Raw genomic sequence first — 22,117 nt, forward strand, 5'->3', positions numbered from 1 at the left:
ATTTCTCTCGTGGAAATATGTATTATCTTTTCCTTTCTATTGGTAGGTGGCACAGTGCACTTGTGGCAAGTAAGCAAGCTAGAAGACTGGCAAAGTTATGGAAGCAACACATTAATAAGAGAATTCTGAGTAAAACCAAAGTTACTTTCCCTAGTAACTAGTTACTTTGAAAGTAACGAGTAACTTGAAGTAACTGAGTTACTTTTGATAGAAGTAACTAGTAATGTAACTAAGTTACTATTTTAAAGTAACTTACCCAACACTGATCGCGACACGGACACTAAGAAACACAGGGCTTAAATACAAAGAGGGAGCAATCAGGGAATAGGTAACAGGAGGGAAACACAGCTGGGGCCTAACGAGACAAAGGAAGCAAAACCAGACGCATTTACATGAGACACGGACTTTCAAAGTAAAACAGGAAACATAACACACAGACGCAAACTTGACAACGGGATACAGCTGACAAGGGAGACAGAGCAACTAGAGAACACAGAGACATAAACCATAAGACTGAACTCTAACAAAGAAACCAAAGACTAGAAATGATAAATAATATAATAAACTCAAAACCCTGGGTCAACTCCTTCCAAAAAGGCCTTTTTCAGGGAACAGAAACCTATGAGTGCCACACATTTATGGGAACATCTCCAATAGATATGGGAAGAACTTTGATTTCTATTGTTGAAAGAATGTCACGGGTGTGTTCAGCTATTATATGTGCCAAAGGTGGCTACTTTGACAAGTCAAAAGTTTAGCATATATGCTTTGGTCTATAAATTGATTACATGATTTCTTTTTTAACTCCAACTGCTTATTTGTATTATGCTTTCATTTCAGCATAATATTAGGGTGGTCCTAAACCTTTGACCAGTAGTGTAGATTCAACAGGGTGCTGGAAAAATTGTAGATGTGTACACTGAGGTCATAAAGGTAGGATGGATCCATGTTTTCATGTTATTTATGCCAAATTCTGACCCTACCATCTAAATGTCACAGCAGAAGTCAAGATTGATCAGACAATATTTATTTCCCCTGCTCTAAGCTGACTGGAGTGGCACCTGGTGTGTTGTTCTGCTCCAAAAGCCAATTTGCTTTAAGGTACAGTTGAAGTTACGGTTACCTTCCTATCAGCTCAAAGCAGTCTGGTCATTCTCCTCTGACATCAGTAAGACATTCTGACTCAGAGAACTGCTGCTCACTGGATATTTTCTGTTTTTTAGGGCTTTGTAAAAAAAAAAAAAAAATCCCAGTAGATCAGCAGTTTCTGAAATACTAATTTCAACCTGCCTGGCAGCATCAACCACGCCTCAATCATAGTCATTACATTTCCAACAAAATTTAAAATGTACAAATTCCTGATGTTTTATGTAGAACTAAAAATAACTACTTCCAGCTACTTAAAAGGAACCAATAATCCATGCTTCAACTTAGTTAACCTTTTTTTTTTAAATAATCTTACACAAATATGACAAGTTACTTTTTCTTGCTGACGTAGACAACATTCCAACAATTAAAAGTTAATCTTAGATGAAGTTTATGTAAAATAGCTGGCCATAAAAAGCTGTATAACTTCATCTCAGATCACTCCTTCCTTGATTGGTCTGAGCCATACATCTCCTATCTGAAGTCATTCTCTTTTGGGTTTGGGAGAGTGAGGGCACAGATTTAACATGAGCATACATACTTTGTCAAACTAACGCCAGACCTGAGGAAGACAAGATCACTCCAAAAGAAAATAGAGCTTTAAATTATGGACCTTAAAGGTCTTCATCTTCTAATTCTTTTGCTGCTGTTCCAGGGATTTAAACTTGTTCAAGGTAGGTGTACACTCTTCATTTCAAGAAAGCACACTTTTAGGTAAGTAATTCACTAGTAGTACAATAAAAAGGGGAAAAACTGTGTGATACCAGTGATTTTTTTCACCAAAATGTGTAATTTCTGTAAGTGATTTGAGTTCTAAAATCTGAAAAAAGTTAATACTTTTAACCACTACCTAAAATAAATGCTATAATTTAATGTAAAAATCTCAGTTAACTGAACTTAAACAAAAAGTACATTTTTAAAAATCTGAAAACATGTTGTGTACTTACAAAACTAAAATAATATTTTTTTAAAAAAACAAGAAACTACTGTATGTTTTTGGTTTTAATTTTTAGCAGTTTGGTTTAATCCAGTCTAATAACTTCAGTTCCTATTTATTTATAAATCACCAAATCACAACAACAGTTGCCTCAAGGTGCTTTATATCATGAGCTTAAGACCACATATTAATACAAAGAGAGAAAAAAAAGAAGAGATGTGGCAAAATCATATCACCCTCTCATGAGCAAGAGGTTTGGTGTTGGTGGAAAAGAAAAACTCTCTTTTAACAGGAAGAAACCTCTGGGAGAACCAGGCTCAGGGAAGGATGGCCATCTACTGCAACCTGTTGGTGTGAGGGGAGAAAGAGAGCCACAGATTAATAATAACTAATAGTTAAATGCAGAGAGGTGTGTAAACACACAGTGAGTGAGAAAGGTGACTGAAGAAGAAACACACAATGCATCATGGGAAGCCCCGAGCAGCCTACACCTATTGCAGCACAACTAAGGGAGAATCACCTTATCCAGCTTTAACTATATGCTTTATCAAACAGGAAAGTTTTAACCGTAATCTTGAAAGTAGAGAGGGTGTCTGTCTGTCAAATCCAAGCAGGAAGCTGGTTCCACAGAAGAGGGGCCTGAAAACTGAAGGCTCTGCTTCCCATTCTGCTTTTAAATACTCTGGAAACAACAAGTAAGCCTTCAGTCTAAGAGCGAAGTGATCCAGGGTGATCTAATAAATGTTAACATTTTTAAACAACAATAGAGCAAACCCATTCTTAACTAAAACCAAACTGCAATCAAAACTAAATGATTAAACACAAATTTCATTTAAAAAAAACGAAGCAGAATTAAAATAGCCAGCTTTTCTGCTAAGTACACGAATTCAGTTAACGTTGTGCTAAATTAAAGTTTGATAATGAGTTTAAAATGATGGTCTCATAATCTCCTGGGTCATAAGTTGGACTGCTGAGGTGTTAATTAGTCATGTTTAAAACGCCGACTCACATGTTTAAAGTTCAGAAGCTGCACACGGAGGAAGTAGCTCTCATAAACATAGTAACTCATTTGTGAAGAAAACTATAAAACATGTTCATCTTACTTAAGAAACGTGGACTTCAAGCAATTAAATATAATATATAATTTTTTATATGTATATTTTGTAAACGATTTCTAACCAAATCTGTGCACGTGAAGCACACATGCTGGTCATTAAAAAAAGAAAGAAAGATATTTTATCTCTTTACAGGAAGTTGTGGAAGTGATCAGTTTCAGTGCAACAATGGACAATGCATCGACATAGGCTGGAGGTGTGACGGAACGAAAGACTGCACCGATGATTCAGATGAGCTGAACTGTCGTAAGCATCGCAAACAATCACAGAAAAAAAATCCCTTTAAGAAGTCAGACATATGTTGGTACATGTGCTCTCGCTAATGTAACAAAAATAAAACAAAGAGAAGAAATGTGAAGCCAAGCATAAACTGTATGACTTACATTTCTTTGGTATCCTAAACAACTGTTTTGCTCCTTTTGTTGCAGCACCTCCATCGTGCACCTCACAGGAATTTAAATGTGTGACAAGCGGTGAATGCATCCCATCAGGATTTGTCTGCGATGGGGAGGAGGACTGCATCGACGGCTCAGATGAGCAAAGAACCTGCGGTATGCAGAATGAATGCTTGAACGTGGCGTCAAAGAACAGAGAAATGAACAAACACTTTTTTTTGTCCTGAAAACTGTCATAATCACAAGACAAAAAAAATGTGCACTTATAATGAAGTAATGAAGACTTAAACTAGGTGGCCTCTAAAGGTATTGTTCATAATTTCAAAAGGAGCAGAAACTATACAAAATAAAAAAAGTTGATTCTTTAAATGATCTGTAAAAGAAGCTATCTGACCTCACTAAGCATTTCAAGTATCTAATGTTAAAACTTAGGTCTTCCAATATTCATGAATTTAAAGTTAACACTGTGCTTTATTCATTACACAAACCCGTTATAACAGACAATCTACATTATGAACTATTTCTTTTGTAAAGTCTGTGTTTGGCTTTCAGTGTGGCAAAGACTTATTGAACCAAGAAGTAATTCTATAATCACATTACGCTCCTTGTTAGAAGTCTAATTCTCCCACAAAGTGGATTTTTGAAACAAGCCTAGCTTCATATTTTTGGTTCAGGCGGACGGACCTGCAGCCCAAACCAGTTCACCTGTCGGGAGGGCCAGTGTATCCCCAGCAAGTACAGATGTGACCACGTAAAGGACTGCGTGGACAACTCTGATGAGAATAACTGCAGTAAGAGTTTTAGATCTAGATGTAACCGGCCATGGTTACTTTACTAGATGATAGTATTCTAATTGTAATTGAGGAACTACTTGTTGTTTGCAGACTATCCACAATGCCCTGAGAAAACGTGTGCCAACGGGGCCTGTTACAACAACTCACAGCACTGCAATGGGCGAGAAGACTGCAGAGACGGCTCTGATGAATTCAACTGTAGTGAGTAGATAACGCTTCTACTCTTCTTGTTTTCAACTCGCATTTGGAGCTACTGCAAGATATCAGACCAAAATATAAACTGTACACAAAATTTTAAAGTGAAAATGCTACATCGAGACGAAGAGAATCCACTTTCTGGGATTTCCTTACCTGGATGATTGAGCTTGAATCAAGACCTTTACAATATCATACTCTTATTTTGGTACATGAAAATAAACCGTAGCCCTTTAAAAAAGCCGTTGTAGAGATCTACACTTTGTTAACAGAAATGTCAATGTTGTTTCTTTTGTACGAAAGCTTGTTTTCCACCAAAGTAGGAAAAGAAATTGTTATTTATCTCAAAATTTCAAGTTATGTCTGAGCAAGTCAGACTTTCAACATACCGAAGTCAAGATTTCCACCTACTATGTCAATCCAAACTTTGCGATATGTAACTTGAACTTTTGAGATTGACAACTTAAAATTCTGAGTTAGTGAGTCAGAATTTTAAGATACCAATCTGAAATTTGAACTCACCAACAGGAGAAAAACATTTTTCAGTTGTGGAAACTAGCTTCCATTGTCTTGTCTGCAACTTCAAAATTCAACACTTTTCTTACCTATCTTACCTTTACATGCCTTAAAGTGCAGAGCACAGCTAAGTCAAAATTTTGAGTTACATTTCTCAAAAGTTTGACTCAGTAAATATCTCAAAACTTCAGGTTAATTGTGAGCAAGTCAAACTTTTGACATACTTAACTCAGAATTTCAAGATACTTGAGATACCAACCTGATGTTGGGCCTCATGGATGGCAAAAAAATTCTTCAGTAGTAGAAATAGGCTTCTGTAGTCTCTTCTGCGTCTAATTTAACTAAAATTCTAATAAATTTATGTATATTTATATTTTTTCTATTAGTTATATTTTTAAAATATGCTATTACCTAAATTTTATTAGTGTTCTCCTGTTGTATAAACATAGCAAAAAGCCATTTCCAGATGCCATATTTGTTTGGCCTCTAATGGATGGGGTGTTAAGATGATGCATGAAATGATGTTGTGCAGCAACATTGCAGAATGTTTTCATCCCAGTTGCTTAAAGAACATATTCACAAAATGGTTGCTGTGTTTTAAAGCAACAAAAAGTTTTTAAAGTTCATTTTTATTATTTCATATTTTGATAGTTATGCTTAACTCCTAATTAGCCAGTTTTATTCTGCATAATGGCTATGAAGTATTTTAATTTTATTTGGTTTACAGGCAATGATAGCCCAGCTATGCATTATTATAGTTTAGCAGTCTATGGTGCCAGAGAGCAGTAAAGTCTCAACCTTTGTACCTCTGGATCTTTATCAGTCTGGACTCCTCGTGATTTTGATGAACCTAAATTGAGATCTGTTCACTTGTTACTTTAGTTTTTGTGAGTCATAACTCATTTTAATAATTAACATATTGCTGGACCTCCTGTAAATCCAGTCTCTGTTTTATTTTCAGCAACTCAGCATTGCCCCATCCACCAGTTCCAATGTGCAAATGGCTTCTGTATCCCGATGTCATTTGTGTGTGACCACTGGGATGACTGTGGGGATGACAGTGATGAGCAAAACTGTGGTAAGGGTGAATGAGACCGAACACACATGCTAGCTAATTATGAGCCTCTTTTACATTTTAAATTGTGTTCAATAAGCACAGGCTGCCATTTAACTTACTCGTTGTCTAGATTACCAGAGCTGCAGTGGCAACCAGTTCACTTGCGCCAGTGGCCGTTGCATTCCTCAGCAGTGGGTGTGTGACAAGTTCAACGACTGTGGGGACTACAGTGATGAGAGAGGATGTGGTGAGAAAACTTGACTGATTTACTAATATGTGACATTGTTTATGACTTTCAATAAAAGAATTTTTAAAAAGTTCATGAAAATGTCAAGATTAGTTTAACTATTAGATGTATTAGAAGGTTCACTGAGTTTTGAAATCACTCTTCAAGAGTTAAAGCTCAAATTATACCATCATAACAAATCAAAAAAGATTTTTTCCTCACAACAACATGAAAGAATGTTTGCAACATAATTATACGTCTTTCAATGTTTTTCAGATAGTAACTCCCGAGACTGTTACCCCGGTGAGTGGGGATGCCCAGGCTCGACCATGTGCATACCAGTGGGAAACGTGTGTGATGACAAGCCTGACTGTCCTGGAGGCACAGATGAGACCAACACCACTGCACAGCAAACCTGCGGTAAGCCTGACGTGTACAAGTCCCGCACTAAGAATTCTACCATTTATGATAATATCATGTCATACCTGCCTTTATAATAAAAAAACAACAACAAATGAGATGAATCTGAAGGAATTAAAGTGATCGAGATCTTGTCGAGTGTAGAATGTCTCACGTTTTCAGAACCGTGATTTGATAAATTTGGGTGTAAGGGCTTTGGCTATAGTGTCGAGTAATCACAAATGTTTACCAGATGTCAGCTGCTCAGATACTATAATCATAACTTTTGCATTCCTTATCGCTGCCTTAACACACACTTGGTTTAATATTAACTTTTTGCAGGTCATTTTCAGGCCTATAAAGCTTATTACAATACCAATAACATTCTGGCATCCAAGCTTCTTAGAATAGGATTAATTTTACACTTTTACCGTTGTCTACATTTGTCCATGATGTTCATTTGTGTGACGTTGACTCACAGGCCTGGAAAGGTGCTCAGCCTTGAGCTGTGAGTTCTACTGCCACCCATCTCCTCAGGGTGGTGCATGCTACTGCCCTGATGGCTTCATTGTAGCAAATGACAGTCGGTTGTGTGTAGGTGAGTGCTTTTATATGCATTTTCCCTAAAAACATCGTCTCTATGTGTGGCAGTGTTAAAAATTGAATCAGACATCGACAGCACACACAGTTTTAGCAACTTGTGTTTTGCGTCCTGGAAAAAGCACAGAGCTTTGAGGAAGCATAAACTGTGTAATTTCAGTGTGTTCTAGCTGCAAATCATTTGTATAGACTCTTACTATAATGTCCCTCACATTATATATCCAATTATATTCTATTGCCCAGACTATAATGACTGTCAGATCTGGGGCATCTGTGACCAGCTGTGTGAGGATCGCCCTGGCACACACCACTGCAGCTGTGTTGATGGATACGTCTTGGAGCAAGGTCATGTTTGCAGAGCCAATGTGTCAGGTACAGAGAGTGCGCACATGTCATGGTACCTGTGTTTAATTTTGCTGTTTAAGTGTTTAATTTTGCTGTTATCTCATCTAAAAGATGAGACTGAAATCATTAAATTAAAAAGACATTATTGTTTACAGTCCAGCTGAGTGACAACAATCTTCAAATATCATTCTTTTCGTCATATTTTGTTTGCAATTCTATCAAATGTTACATTTTCTAGTGTCTGTTATTTGTGTTTTTCAGCTGGGCTGCCACAGCTAATTTTCACCAATGGGGGTGATGTGATGATAGCTGATCTGCATGGGCGCATTGTCAGGATTCTGGTGCCATCCCAGGGAAAAGGTTTAGCAGTGGCAGTCGCCTACAGCTGGCACAATGACAAAGTCTTCTGGAGTGATACTTATACCAAAAAAGTCAGTTTGAATTTAATGTCTGATGAAGTTCTTGATTATGTTTTATTGTTATTTTTGTATACAACAAACATTAATCCAAAACTTTGAAATTCTTTTGCCAGGTTTATTCCACTAACTTTTACGGAGGCGACATTAAGGCAATTCTGAATAATTCGGTTCACAGCGTCCAGAATATTGCAGTTGATTGGATCAACCTCAAACTTTATGTACTGGAAGCAAGGGTGGAGCGCATTGATGTGTGTGACTTTGATGGAGGAAATCGAGTGACGCTGGTGGCTGAAAACCTGCGGACTCCTCATGGCCTCGCCCTGGACCCAACAGTAGGGTGAGTTTAAATAAATGACGTGGTTTTATAATCACAAAAAGATTGAAATATGAGTTTAGGTTTGGGCATTAGTTTTTGAATTACTGGCAATTTTTTCATCTACAAATTCAGTGTCAGGAAAAAAGTTTGATAAACATCATAATTTTGTGAGTTAAAGATAATTTGAGTGTAAAAGATTGGATGTCCAAGAGTCTTTAAGTTCACCTGAGTTTTGCTCATATAACTCATATAACATCCTTTTACATTTTTTTTTTTTGGTTTGTAGCTACATGTTCTTCACAGACATGGGTGGTAACAATGTGCAGTCTAAGCTCGAACGTGCCTTCATGGATGGCAGCAATCGTTTCGAGCTGGTAAAGAGCAGGCTCGGCATGCCAACAGGAATTACCCTTGATATCATCACCCAGAGGGTCTACTGGTCTGACAGCCACTTTGACACAGTGGAAACTGTCACATACAGCGGTTTGGACAGGTAAAGGTTACATTAGAAATAAATTGTTGACATCCTTCAGTTGTATCCTCCTTGATGTTCTTTCTAAGGCGTACTTGTTTCACATAGAAAATTAGTCCTCAATGGTGGAACTCAGTCGCCACATCCTTTTGGAATAGCTTTATTTGAAAACCACGTATTCTTCACTGACTGGAGCAAGATGGGTGTGATCAGATCAAATCGCTTCAATGGCAGCAACCCAACCCTCCTCTATCGTGCCGCAAACCGGCCAGGCCATGTTGTCGTCTCCCACCCTCTCATGCAGCCTCTGGGTAAGGAGATTCAGTCACATTCAGTCTGAGGAAAACAACTTTAAAATGTCTGCTTTCCCTTGAATATAATGTAACAAGATGCCTCTTAATTTATGGTACTTATAAAAAATACAATATTAAAAATGTATTTCTCCAGATATCGTGAACTGCTTACTCAACTAAAAAAAATCTACCAACTGTGTTGTGAACAAATTTTTTATCTTATCACAAAAAGAAAATTCTTTGTTATCTATAAGAGCTACATACTACACTGAGTGATGTCATAAAATGATGACATCTGTCTTGTAATGCAGTGAAGAACCCTTGTGGGAGAAACAATGGTGGCTGTGAGCAAATTTGTGTCTTAAGTCACCGCAATGACAATGGTGGTTTGGGCTTCCGCTGTAAGTGTCGCCATGGTTATGACCTCCATTCGGACCTTCGGTCCTGCTTCAGTAAGTTTATCTAATTTGTAAAATGACCTTACCCTTCTCTTATACACGTGTTTATATACGTTTCTGTTCTGGGTTAAAAAAAAAAATAGTTAATGAAATGTATAATAATGTGCAGACAATTTAAAAAATTGCAATCCTTTCTGGTAAGCTAAATTTGGGAATTTTAAGGGTTTATATATATATATATATATATATATATATATATATATATATATATATATATATATCATTTAAACAGCAAGTTTATATGCTAATAAGCCCTGGCACTACTTTTTTGTGCAGAGGTGAAGGACTACTTGCTGGTGGCCTCCTCACTGGCGGTGCGGGGAATCCCACTGAATCTGTCTACGCAGGAGGACATCACTCTGCCCCTCACAGGCCTCGGGGCGTCTTTCTCTGGCTCTGCAATGGAGTTTGACGGCAATGAGGGGGCTGTTTTCTACAACGACAGGTCCAAAGGCCTCATCTATAAGTCGAACCTCAATGGCAGTGGTGAGTTTTTGACTTGGGTAAAAAAAAAAAAAAAGTGGCACTAAGGGTGCTGAGTTTTATAACCTAACACTTGATATAGTTACAGTGTTTAATCAAAGCGATCTCACCTATTATATTCATGCAATCTCAGTTCAGCAGATTTTGACAGGCTACAGAGTGGGAATAGTTGATGCCATGGCATATGACTGGACCTCAAATGTTTTGTTTTGGACCACAAGCACCTACAGCTCAGTGGTAGCCTTCAGAGTCACAGACAAGTCCAGACGAGACATTGTGACGGGATTAGGGAACCCAAAGGGAATTGCAGTGCATCCTAGTGCTGGGTGAGTTATCAGATTTATCACAAATAACTCCTGAAAGATACTTTGCCTGAGCAGGTTTTAGTTTGTAGAGACAGGAAGGAAATTAAACACAAATGGTAATGAATATTTTTTATTCTGATTTGTCTGATCACAGAAAAATGTTGTCTATTCAAACCACTTTTACTATACTCACTACTCTACACTACTACTTCCTAAACCACAGCCATCACATGGGCCTCCACCCTTTATATTCAGGATAACAATTGTCATTATTCACTGTAGTCTACTGCATTACTTCACCAAACATTTCTCCACAGCTACTTGTTCTGGTCTGACTGGTATCGTCCAGCAGTAATAATGAGAGGCTTCACTGATGGCAGCAATGCTGTCCCTCTTGTCAACACAACACTGGGATGGCCATTTGGGCTTTCTGTTGACTATATGTAAGTAGAGTGGTCAACTATGTCAGCTATGAGAATACCCGCTTGGCTCCATTTAAGGGAATAATATACAGTATATAGTGTATGACTCGGCTACACTTCTTCTTTGTGGATTTCTCTTTGACAGGAATGACAGGCTGTACTGGGTCGATACCCTTCTTGATCAGATTGGCCACATTGATATTGAAGGAAGTGACAGACAGACATTTACCAACATCGGCCAGATCACTCAGCCCTACTCTTTGACAGTTTATACAGGTTAATTCAACTGTACACTCATTCAGAATACTGCACAAAACACAAACACACCATACTCACCGTAAGCAAGCTCTTAAGGAAACCAAGGTTAGCCTTATTATTGTTAATTGATTACCTTCTGGCTTCTACAGTATGCATCTATTTGATATTCCTCAATTCCAAAAATATGGAATTGGTAAATAGACTGGAACTTACATAGCACTTTTCTACTCAATTTAGTATTCAAAGTACTTTCTACTGCAAGTCTCACTTACCCAAACAAATGCACAATCAAGCAGTGCTTTTATCTATGCCCAAGTGCACATGCATTTACACTCCAATGGATGCATCGGGACAAATCAGGTTTCAGTTTCTTGCTCAAGAATACTTTGACACATAGCTGGAGGATACAGGGACTGATTGATCCACCGACCTTGTGATTGGTAGCTGACCCACTCTACCAGCTTGTAACAACCACTAAATCACATTTATAACATTTAATGTCTTTTAGTTACATATACAACTGCTTGTAACGCAGCAATATCTATCTTCTAGACTACTTGTATGTGTCTGATACAAGGACCAGCGCTATATTCGAGATGAGGAAGAGGGACGGTGGTGGGAACATTATGGTCAGACAAGGAATCACCGGCATCATGAATATCAAGGCCTATACAGCTGATCTCCACAGCAGTAAGTTTATCCAAAGAAAGACACTTGATTCTGGAAAATGCTTAGAGGTGCAGTCTAGTGCTGTAGGACCAGGACTTTGGAGTTTTGAGTGGCGGTAGGAAGTAAATGATCTCCGTATTGCAGAACAATGAAGGAATTCTGGGTCAAGACAACACATGAGCAGTGATAAAGCAATCGAGGACCCTACTGACTTCTTCTCTGTGATCTTTCTGACAGCCTTCAACAGCCGATGTAACATGCTGCCAAATGGACACTGCAGCCACTTCTGTTTTCCAACTCCCAACTTTGGTCGAGTGTGTGGCTGTCCGTATGGTATGAAACTTCAGTCAAATCAGAGGGACTGCATCAAGGACGATTCCGTTCCTCCACTTGACAACATCTGCGGGGACTACTCTTTCGAGTGTGACGAAGGTCGTTGCAGACCTAATGCTTTCCGCTGTGATGGGATTGTTGACTGCGTAGATCAGACTGATGAGGCCAACTGCACAGATTCAGGTGAATGAAAAAGAAAAACGCACATGCTTAGGAGTTAGTGTAAGAAGATATTTTTAAGTAATCCAACTGATCGCCTCATTTATCTTTATCAGGAGCGACCTGCTCTCCGTACGCCTTCACCTGCCACAACAAGCATTGCATCTATGCCAGTTGGCGCTGTGATGGCATGGACGACTGCGGAGACAGCTCAGATGAGATTAACTGTCCCACTCGTGTCCCTACCAGCTGTTCATCCGGCTACTTCACCTGCAACAACAACAGATGCATCTCTGCAAAATGGGTGTGCGACGGTGAAAATGACTGTGGGGATGGCTCTGATGAACACAACTGCAGTAAGCACAGATTCCACAAGTCTTCTTGAATTGCTGCACCTACAGCTATTATGTTATTACATATTAACATACATGTTTAAAAATAAATAAATAAATGAGCTCTGTTTGTGATTATCAGATTCAACCATCACCACATGCCCTCCAAACTACTTCTTGTGTCCTGATCATCGCTGCATCAGTAACTTCTATGTTTGTGATGGAGACCAAGACTGCTTGGATGGCTCTGATGAGAAAGATTGTGGTCCGTATCTGGAAAATCATCCATATTTTAGCAATTTTTTTAGATATTTTGAGCAACATCGTATATTTAACGCAGTTTGTTTGATGGCAGCAAAAAGCTGCAAGCCACTGATTGTAGTTGGCATATTGAACATATGTTTGCTGTTGTGCCATAAAAGTTTACTCGTCTTTTCTTTGTTTTCTGTTTCCTTTGTGCTTTAAGAGTTTTCCTGTTCCTCCTTTGAGTTTGCCTGTGCCAGTGGGGACCAGTGTGTCTATTCAAGTTATCGGTGTGATGGAGTGTTTGACTGCAGGGATCATTCTGATGAACAAGGCTGCCGTATGTCACCTGCACAGAATAATGTTTTGTATAATTACAGATTGGGAATTCCACTCTCTGCTCAAATTTATCAGAGAAAGTCACTGAAGTTTTAGTTATTTATTTATTTATTTTCTTTGACAACTCCAGCCACCCGAGGTCCAGGCCTCTGCCACGATGATGAGTTTCAGTGCCAGAGTGACGGTTTCTGCGTTCCAGATGAGTGGGAGTGTGATGGTCACTCAGATTGCGAGGATGGGTCTGATGAACACAACTCCTGCCCACCTGTCACCTGTAGATCCAACTACTTCCAATGCGCCAACAAGATATGCATTCCAATGAGTTGGTTGTGTGATGGCGAAAATGACTGCCGGGACATGAGTGATGAACTGAACTGCCCCACCCCTCCGTTTACCTGCCCCTCCGGACAGTGGCTGTGTCCGATCAGTGAGGTGTGCATCGACCAGGACAAGGTGTGTGACGGCCAAAGGGACTGTCCCAATGGAGCAGATGAGTCACCTATCTGCAGTGAGTTAAATGCATTGTATATAACATTTAAATCTCTAAATGGACATAAAAAGAAAAGAAATTAAGGATAGCTAAAATGCTTTATATTACTTAAAAACTGGTATAAGTAAGACAAAAAGACAAATGTGCTAGAATTTAAGACACAAATGCATTATATTACTAATACATTATATTACTAACTCCTGTAGATGAAGATGACTGTTCACTCAGCAACGGGGGCTGCAGCGACGGTTGTATTCAAGGCCCATTTGGGGCTGAGTGCACCTGTCCACCAGGATATCAGCTCCTCAATGACTCAAAGACCTGCGATGACATCAACGAGTGTCTGGTTCCTGGTTTCTGCAGCCAGCAGTGCTACAATGAAAGAGGAAGCTTCAGGTGCCACTGTTCTGATGGTTACCTCCTAGAGCCAGATGGACGGACCTGCAAAGCTACGAGTAAGCAACAAGCAACACAATACAGGAACTGTGTAACTTGTATAAAGATACTACAGGTCTTTCAGTGACCAACAAGCTCTTTTTCCATCTTTAGACCCAAGTGCAGCTGTACTTTTGCTTGCCAAACGTAACCAGATCATTGCCAACCGAGTCAACATAAGACCCCCCTTGATGAGTCCAGTGATCACCGGTTTAAGCATTGTGACTGTAGACTTTGACAGTGTCACTTCCAAAATCTACTGGGCTGATACCAGAGAGAAAAAGATATGGAGTGCCTACCAGAATGGCACTGGCAAACAAGCGGTAAGGCTAATGGTCACATGTAACAACAGAGTATCTTGCTTTATAATCTGAACATTTAAATGAATGGTTTAATTTTGTGAGTGCTCAATATGTCCCTGTTGTTTTAGGTGTTCTCGTCTGGTCTCATGGTAACAGAGAGTATTGCTGTCGACTGGGTTGGTCGGAATCTGTATTGGACAGACTCTGTCATGGAGAACATTGAGGTTTCCACTCTGGATGGTCGTTATCGCAAGGTCCTCATGAGTAAAAATATTACCAACCCCCGTGGATTGGCTTTGGACCCCCGTAACCAGTAAGTACACTCAAGTTACATGGATGTTATGCTAGTATTACATTATTTAATTTAATAGTTAAGCAAAAGGCCCTTTATAAATACATTTTCACCCTTTTTTACTCAAGAAGTAATAAATCATTGACCTCTCTGTCTTTCTCATTCATGCCAGTACCAACCTGATGTTCTGGTCAGACTGGGGCCAGAACCCCAGGATTGAGCAGGCCAGCATGGATGGAACCATGAGAAGAGTCATCGTCAGCACTAAGATCTACTGGCCCAATGGCTTGGCCCTGGACTACACCACACGAAGAGTCTACTTTGCAGACGCCTATCTCAGATATATTGACTACTGTGACTATAATGGAAACAACCGATATCAGGTTATGGCAAGTGATGTGGTAAGTTTAGTTTTTCCTGTTTTTCATTATAAGGAGGAAATATTTACTACTTGTTTAAAGTTTATACCCTTTTAATCATTTTTCAACACGGTTTAGAGAACTGAGACAATTTGGTGTCACTCCTTACACATGCATTAAAGCCAGGGGTGTTATCATGTCTGTTACTGGAGGTTACTGGCATAAACCATTCAAATACAATGAGTGTTACGTTTAAAATATAATCATTGTTCACAAAAAGTTTTTATCCTTTGTGTGTCTAACACCAGGTTCTCCAGCACCCATATAGTATGACCATCTTTGAAGACACCATATACTGGTCAGAACATTATACCAGCAAAGTGATGAGTACCAACAAGTTCCATGGTGGCAACATCACTACTCACATGAACAATGTCTACCAGCCCATGGGCATTGTGATGGCTCATCCCATCAAACAACCCACAGGTAGTTTTCAAATAAAAAACAAATCTTACTTGGATACTTGTAGCTTTAAGAAGTGTATTAAAATGTGTTGATGTCTATAATAACTGAGTACATGAGTTTCACACACACACTACAGTGATGCTGTAGTGTGTGTGTGAAAATGTTATTTTTTCCTTTCTATTGTGAACCCACTATAAAAGTAGAAATTTATATTGTAAATAGTGAATAAACAAGAACTTTCTGTCATGTAAATGTTTGTGTATTACTTGGTTACTTTGGGGTAGTATGAATGGACATGGAGGAGGTCCTTATCAGGAAAAAAAACAACCTAAAACATATGAAAATACAGTCCAAAATTTATGTCCTCCCATCACATTTTCCAAAGCAGTCCAGTAGGTCCAGATTGGAGTTTTTGGTGGGCCAATTCTGATACAATTTTGATACCCTAAAGAAAATAGGTGGACCAAATCATGCCAGCAAAATGCTCCCAGAGGCACCAGATCCCTTCACTGTGAGCGTGGAAGGCTCAGCTTGTTCCTTTCATTTGTCATCTGTTTGCGCACTAAATTCTTCTTTTAATGTTACCAGTGTGATAGTTTGATGAATCCGATTTCAAGGCTGAAAGTGACTCTGTGCTTTTGTGTTTAGCCATCAACCCATGCAGCGAACACCTGTGCACTCAGCTGTGCCTGCTGTCAACACTGAGACCCAGGTACTACACCTGCCACTGCCAATCAGGTTGGAAGCTGGATGCTGACAAGCGCACCTGTGTTAAAGGTAATTTTGGTTTTACACCTTTCTGTCTCACTATTCACATAATTTAACAGTGCTGATTACAAATCAGTGTCAGTAATGAGTTTTCTGCTCGTAGTTAATATTCATTTTGTAAATGTTTTGCTAAAAAAAATATCTCCTACAACTGTGCATCTCTTTGTTCTTCTCCATTCATTTCTAGATGAGACTCCCTTCTTAATGGTGGTTAGGGATACTGTGATTTTTGGCATTCCCCTGGATCCCACAGACCCTTCCAACAATGCAATGACCCTAGTGTCTGGCATCAGGCAGGGGCGGGACATTGACTTTGATGATCAGGAGCAGTTCGTCTATTGGGTGCAGAGCACTGTGAGTGGAGGTCTTAAACTGAAGAGGCGAAAAGAGTTTTATAACATGCAATAGATTTGAGTGTGAAACATGCATAGATTCTAAGATGTCTTATTACAGTCAATTCATTATATTAGGAAGGAAATTGTATTTCATTTTAAATTTTAATATGTTTAAAACAGAAGAAAAATGAGATCAGTACACATCAATAGCACCTGCAGATTCTGAATAATTATTTTAAAATAATTGACTTTTTTGTTCTGATGCTAGGATTCGATTTGGAGAGTGAAAACTGACGGAACAAACAAAACTCAGTTTGCTCCAGCTGCTTTCATGGGCTCACCGGCCGGTCTGGCTTTTGACTGGATAGGCCGAATAATGTATTACACCAATCCCACTGCCAAAACCATTGAAGTAAGCATTATAGTGAAACACAGAATCATTTGATTATCAATTACTGATAAGATGCTGTCATGCCTAGGCTCACTTGTACCTGCAAACAAGTAAACAACACTTGAATTAGAAGAGATCAGAAAACACCGTGGCAAAAAAGATTAAATACAGATGTATTAATTACCAAAAATACCCCAAATCAAATATACTCATTTCCTTTTTTTTCCTTTTTTGTTGGATATTATTGTGGTATATTACTATTTTATTTTTATTATTATTATTTATTAAATTGATATATTTTCAAATTTTTGTTACTTGAAGAAGTTTAGTTTAGCAAATTATTACAACAACCTACAATTAAAAATGCTATGCATGGTTAACTCAGAGGTTTTATATCTTTTTGATTGCAAATTCAATTTTTCATAAAGTGACTGCTGAACATTTGCTCAGTGCTAAAATTAACCTTTATTGTTTTAACCAGCAGGTTATGATTTGCCTTTTGGTTTTTTGCATTTATTATTATATATTTTTTTTTTTAGTAGACATAAATAAAATACAATGTCGCACTTAGGTTATCCGTGTTGATGGAAGTGAGCATTACAGGAAGATCCTTATCACCTCTAACGGAAAACCAGAGGGAGTAGGAGAGCCCATTGGAATTGTGCTGGATCCAGCCCGAGGGTAAATCACATGTTCATAAAAATTAATAAATACATATAATTACCTTGATCAGCGCTATTTAGTTTGTATATATTATATGTACATAATATACCAGGGACACAGTACACAGCACCCTCATTACCATTAAGAAGATGTTGGCAACATATTCCCCTCACTTTTGCTTCCTGTGACATATATAATCCAATTAAAACAGTAACTTGGTCCAAGACGTCATTTAACTGAATGTCTACATGATTTTTTTATTTCATGATATTAGAATATTTTTCCATTTTAGTGAAACTAACCTAATGTAACTTTTTTAGCGTAAAATCTAAGAAATCTCAGTTTTTTGGTCTTTAACATCCTGTTACCTATCAGCATTAGTGTGGCACCAGAAGCAAATCTTGCGTATAGGTGTGACGTTTGACTGAATGGGAGGAGAAATTGGCGGTATGACTCGCTGAGATCACATCACTTGTCATGTTTAACCTTTCCATCCACAGAAAGTTATTTTGGTCAGACAAGGGGTCAGACAGTGGAGTTCCTCCAAAGGTCGCCAGCGCTGACATGGATGGCAGCAACCTTGTGAACCTCTACACAGGCAGCATGGCTAACATAGGGTTCATCACTGCCGACATTTCCACCATGAAACTGTACTGGGGCGTGGCTGGCACAGGGGTGGTGAGTACAAGTTACCTGTTTAATATGTAGACTTTAACTAGAAATGTGATCACTCACTTTAATATTTTCTGTTCGTTCTTGTTTTCCCAGATTGAGTGTGGCACTATGGACGGGGCAAGCCGTGTGACAGTGGTCAGCGGTCTGTCCCATCCATGGGGGCTGACTATTTACCAAAATTACCTCTACTACACTGACCTGGACTATGAGGTCATTGAGAGGGTGGACAAGGACACTGGCGCCAATATGGTGGTGATGAGGAGCGGCATGTCTGGCCTCCATGGTCTCAAAGTGCATGCAAGAGACAGTATGTGAATCTAGTGTCTTTCAAATAACTACAGAAGTGTCCGTTCTTTGGGTTTTTGGTGTTCTCATGCAGACTGGTTAGATTATATAACAATTAATACCAGCCAGTGAATGAGGGAATGATATTTAGGGCTAATTTTATTTCGTTTTCTGAATCTAGTTTTTTGTGTTTTGCTCATAACATTTTCTTGTTTTTCACAAAAAGTAAATGATCTTTCATTTTGGGAGATTTCACTTGTGTGTGCATAGTAGAATATACAATACTGTCTATGTTTGTGGGTTTTTTTATTGAACATATCTGTATGTAGTACTGTATTTTGGCCTTTTTTCTATTCTCTTTTTTTTTCACTTTTCACTTTTTCTAATATATGTCTAATTCACTTTTTGTTCCTGTTCTTTGTGCTGCTGGAATGAGTGAATTTCCCCACTGTGTAAATCAAGTCTACATCTATGTCTTTGTCTATGTTAAGATGTGTTTAAGTCTAGGACTCCTGACAAAAAAGGGTGCGTCACCTCTGTGTTTGAGATAGATTGCAGAATACGAAGAAGACAAGTATTTGAGGATATTGGGAAGCAGGTTTAATTAAAAGAAAAAAAAGTCCAAACTTAGTTTATACGATCAAAGATTTTCTCCTGCTGAAAGTCACAGATTCGGCACAACACAAAAATTACTTGTATAATATCAGTCAAACCCTTTTCATGTCAGGAGATCTGGTATAAATTCTTATTCTCCAGTCAAATATGGGCATCCAGTAACGCTGGCCTTCGCCACCCTGTCTTTTCCACCTCAGACTCAGCAGGAACCACTAATGCCTGCAGCTCCAACAACGGCGGCTGTCCGCACCTCTGTTTGCCCAAACCCGACAATAGGAAAACCTGTGCCTGCACTACAGGGTTTCACCCATCTCCAGATGGCTCCAGCTGCCAAGAGTATGAATCTTTCGCCGTTGTCTCCACCCGCTCATATATCCGTGGCTTCCACGTAAACAGCTCTGACCACTCTGAAGCTATGGTGCCTGTTGGCGGATGTATGTTGGCTTCTTATTGTCTTGAAATATAAAGTTCAAACCTGTTTTCATATTATATAGCATAGATTATAATCATCAACTTTCCATTAACCCAAGTTCCTCTCTGATATTTTTCTCAGCATCATATGTCATTCATGATAAGGTGGATTCCCACATTAAATCTGGCTATGTGTACTGGACTGAGAACAGCACCTACTCCACATACAAGGGTATTTTCAAAGCCAGAACTGATGGAGGGCATTACACCAGAGTTCTCCCTTCAGGAGTTGGCGTAAGAGGCATTCGGGGTTTGGCTGTTGACTGGATTGCAAGTAGGTGGCAACATCCACCAGCAATTTTATCCATCCACCTCCACTAGCATCAAAAAAAATAATATAGAATTTCTCTATTTACTTTTTCAGATAACTTGTATTTCACCAATGCTCATAAAACCGAAACCTACCTGGAGGTGATGGCCATCAACACGACCTTCCGAATGATTCTCATTAAGTCCTCTGAGGATCAGCCCCGGGATGTGGCTGTCAGCCCTAAACTTCGCTACCTTTTTTGGACTGATGCTGGTCAGACACCGAAGATTGAGCGGGCCTTGCTGGATGGGACAAACCGCACAGTGTTGGCATCAGAGAGCTTAGCGTCACCTCGTGGCCTAACAGTTGATTACAGTAATAACTTCCTCTACTGGACAGATGATGTTCTTGATATGATCTCACGCATGGCCATAGACGGCACAGAGAGGCAGATTATCCGGTATGGGAGCCGGTATCCATCTCCAATGGGACTAGCTATATTAGGAAACTACATGCTGTGGGTGGATAAAAGGCTTGGAAAGCTCTTGCAAGCCAGTAAGGAACCAGCCAATACCGACCAGCCAGAGGTGAACATTGAATTTGCCTAATTTAGCACACAGTTGTAGTTTTAGCTGTCATCCTCTCCAGTGATAGCTTACAATAATATAAAGTACAGGTAAACAGAAAATCCTCTTTTAAGAATCTGGAAATTATATACATCTGATTACTTTTTTTTCTAGATAAAAAAAGAAATCAAAGGATTCCTTACTTATTGAAATGGACAGTTTTTGGTTTACTAGCTTAATAGTTAAGCTATAATATAATATAATATAATATAATATAATATAATATAATAGTGCTCGTCAAATTTAGCTTGGGTACATAAGAACCGTTTTTCTGTCTGTAGTATTGTAAGAGAGAGTTTGAGCTAACAACGAGCAAAAAATTGGCATACTTTTTGTGATAGCAGTTGGAATTAGTTGTAGGCATTTAACAATCATTCTTCACTTGTGCTATGCCTATGCTATCTGACAAAGAAATAACAACTTTTGGTGTTACCAGGTAATCCGAGACAATCTCAATGAGCTGATGGACGTCACCATCTTTGACGCACATGTCCAGCCTACATCTGCGAACCTGGTAGGATTTAACCCATGCCACGAAGACAACGGACGCTGCCAGCAGCTCTGCTTTGCCATTCCAGACAAGCAAGGACCTAAATGTGCTTGTGCCCACGGGACACTTCTTGGTAATGGAGTATCATGTGGTTATGAACCGGATGAGTTCTTAGTTTTCACCACAAGCTACACGCTAAATAGCCAGAGGTTAGACCCAACGGATCATAGTCTACCCTATCCAACTGTGACCTTGGGCAATGGCGTAAAGGGCCTGGATTATGACTTCCGAGAGAAACGAATTTTCTTCACGCAGTATGTCGGGATAGGTCGGAGCAGGATTGGCTACATCACCACAACATCTGTCACCAGCCCCCCTGTCACTATCATCTCAAGTGAGTTAAGCATTATCACTCTTCACATTCATCATTTCATTTTTCTCATTTGTGACTTTATTTAATTTTAAATCCTCTAAATGCTGCTTAGATTTGGACAATCCAGAGGGTTTGGCATTTGACTGGATAAACAAGCGTCTTTACTTTACCGACAACTTTAAACGTAATGTCCAGTCGATCGGAGTAGATGGAGGTAACCGGTCAATCATAGCCCCTGCAAACCGGCCCAAAGGCATCGTTGTTGATCCATGCTATGGGTAAAAATAAATTAATATTCTCAAATGTCCAAAGATTGAAGATGACTTTCAGATATTAAACATGCTATCAAGTATAGCTTTGAGCTCCCTCTTATTACTCTGTCTGATGCTTCTCACTTTCCAGTTACTTATATTGGACTGACTGGGGATCTCCAGCTAAGATTGAGAGGGCAACACTGGGTGGAAGCTTCCGGACTGTCATCATCAGCACCGGTCTGACATCACCCAACGGACTGTCTATAGACTATGAGGAGAGGATGCTCTACTGGGTCGATGTTTCACGGTATGTCCAGTTATTCTGATATAAATTAAAAATTAGGAGAGAGAC

The 22,117-nt window shown here is 39.1% G+C and overlaps 1 protein-coding gene across 1 annotated transcript in view; it reads left to right on the top strand.

Moving 5' to 3' along the window:
• The first annotated feature begins 1,598 nt into the window (after window positions 1-1,598).
• lrp2b (low density lipoprotein receptor-related protein 2b) overlaps window positions 1,599-22,117 on the top strand; it is a 43,221-nt gene continuing 22,702 nt past the window's right edge. The window contains exons 1-42 of the mRNA XM_085170748.1: window positions 1,599-1,820; window positions 3,334-3,444; window positions 3,627-3,749; window positions 4,268-4,384; window positions 4,478-4,588; window positions 6,060-6,176; window positions 6,286-6,402; window positions 6,658-6,801; window positions 7,262-7,378; window positions 7,624-7,752; window positions 7,987-8,156; window positions 8,258-8,481; window positions 8,747-8,953; window positions 9,041-9,243; window positions 9,537-9,677; window positions 9,960-10,169; window positions 10,300-10,492; window positions 10,789-10,914; window positions 11,039-11,169; window positions 11,704-11,841; window positions 12,058-12,336; window positions 12,429-12,668; window positions 12,787-12,909; window positions 13,111-13,227; window positions 13,357-13,734; window positions 13,923-14,171; window positions 14,266-14,474; window positions 14,582-14,766; window positions 14,918-15,146; window positions 15,413-15,590; window positions 16,218-16,346; window positions 16,525-16,691; window positions 16,941-17,084; window positions 17,635-17,744; window positions 18,227-18,404; window positions 18,495-18,708; window positions 19,499-19,735; window positions 19,855-20,046; window positions 20,137-20,609; window positions 21,085-21,532; window positions 21,624-21,789; window positions 21,914-22,072. Coding sequence (XP_085026874.1) covers window positions 1,754-1,820; window positions 3,334-3,444; window positions 3,627-3,749; window positions 4,268-4,384; window positions 4,478-4,588; window positions 6,060-6,176; window positions 6,286-6,402; window positions 6,658-6,801; window positions 7,262-7,378; window positions 7,624-7,752; window positions 7,987-8,156; window positions 8,258-8,481; window positions 8,747-8,953; window positions 9,041-9,243; window positions 9,537-9,677; window positions 9,960-10,169; window positions 10,300-10,492; window positions 10,789-10,914; window positions 11,039-11,169; window positions 11,704-11,841; window positions 12,058-12,336; window positions 12,429-12,668; window positions 12,787-12,909; window positions 13,111-13,227; window positions 13,357-13,734; window positions 13,923-14,171; window positions 14,266-14,474; window positions 14,582-14,766; window positions 14,918-15,146; window positions 15,413-15,590; window positions 16,218-16,346; window positions 16,525-16,691; window positions 16,941-17,084; window positions 17,635-17,744; window positions 18,227-18,404; window positions 18,495-18,708; window positions 19,499-19,735; window positions 19,855-20,046; window positions 20,137-20,609; window positions 21,085-21,532; window positions 21,624-21,789; window positions 21,914-22,072 — 7,700 coding nt within the window. The 5' untranslated portion in view covers window positions 1,599-1,753. The remainder of the gene's footprint in view (window positions 1,821-3,333; window positions 3,445-3,626; window positions 3,750-4,267; window positions 4,385-4,477; window positions 4,589-6,059; window positions 6,177-6,285; window positions 6,403-6,657; window positions 6,802-7,261; window positions 7,379-7,623; window positions 7,753-7,986; window positions 8,157-8,257; window positions 8,482-8,746; window positions 8,954-9,040; window positions 9,244-9,536; window positions 9,678-9,959; window positions 10,170-10,299; window positions 10,493-10,788; window positions 10,915-11,038; window positions 11,170-11,703; window positions 11,842-12,057; window positions 12,337-12,428; window positions 12,669-12,786; window positions 12,910-13,110; window positions 13,228-13,356; window positions 13,735-13,922; window positions 14,172-14,265; window positions 14,475-14,581; window positions 14,767-14,917; window positions 15,147-15,412; window positions 15,591-16,217; window positions 16,347-16,524; window positions 16,692-16,940; window positions 17,085-17,634; window positions 17,745-18,226; window positions 18,405-18,494; window positions 18,709-19,498; window positions 19,736-19,854; window positions 20,047-20,136; window positions 20,610-21,084; window positions 21,533-21,623; window positions 21,790-21,913; window positions 22,073-22,117) is intronic.

Source organism: Neolamprologus multifasciatus, chromosome 8 (assembly GCF_963576455.1).
Source record: "Neolamprologus multifasciatus chromosome 8, fNeoMul1.2, whole genome shotgun sequence".
In the NCBI taxonomy this organism is placed as follows: Eukaryota; Metazoa; Chordata; class Actinopteri; order Cichliformes; family Cichlidae; genus Neolamprologus; species Neolamprologus multifasciatus.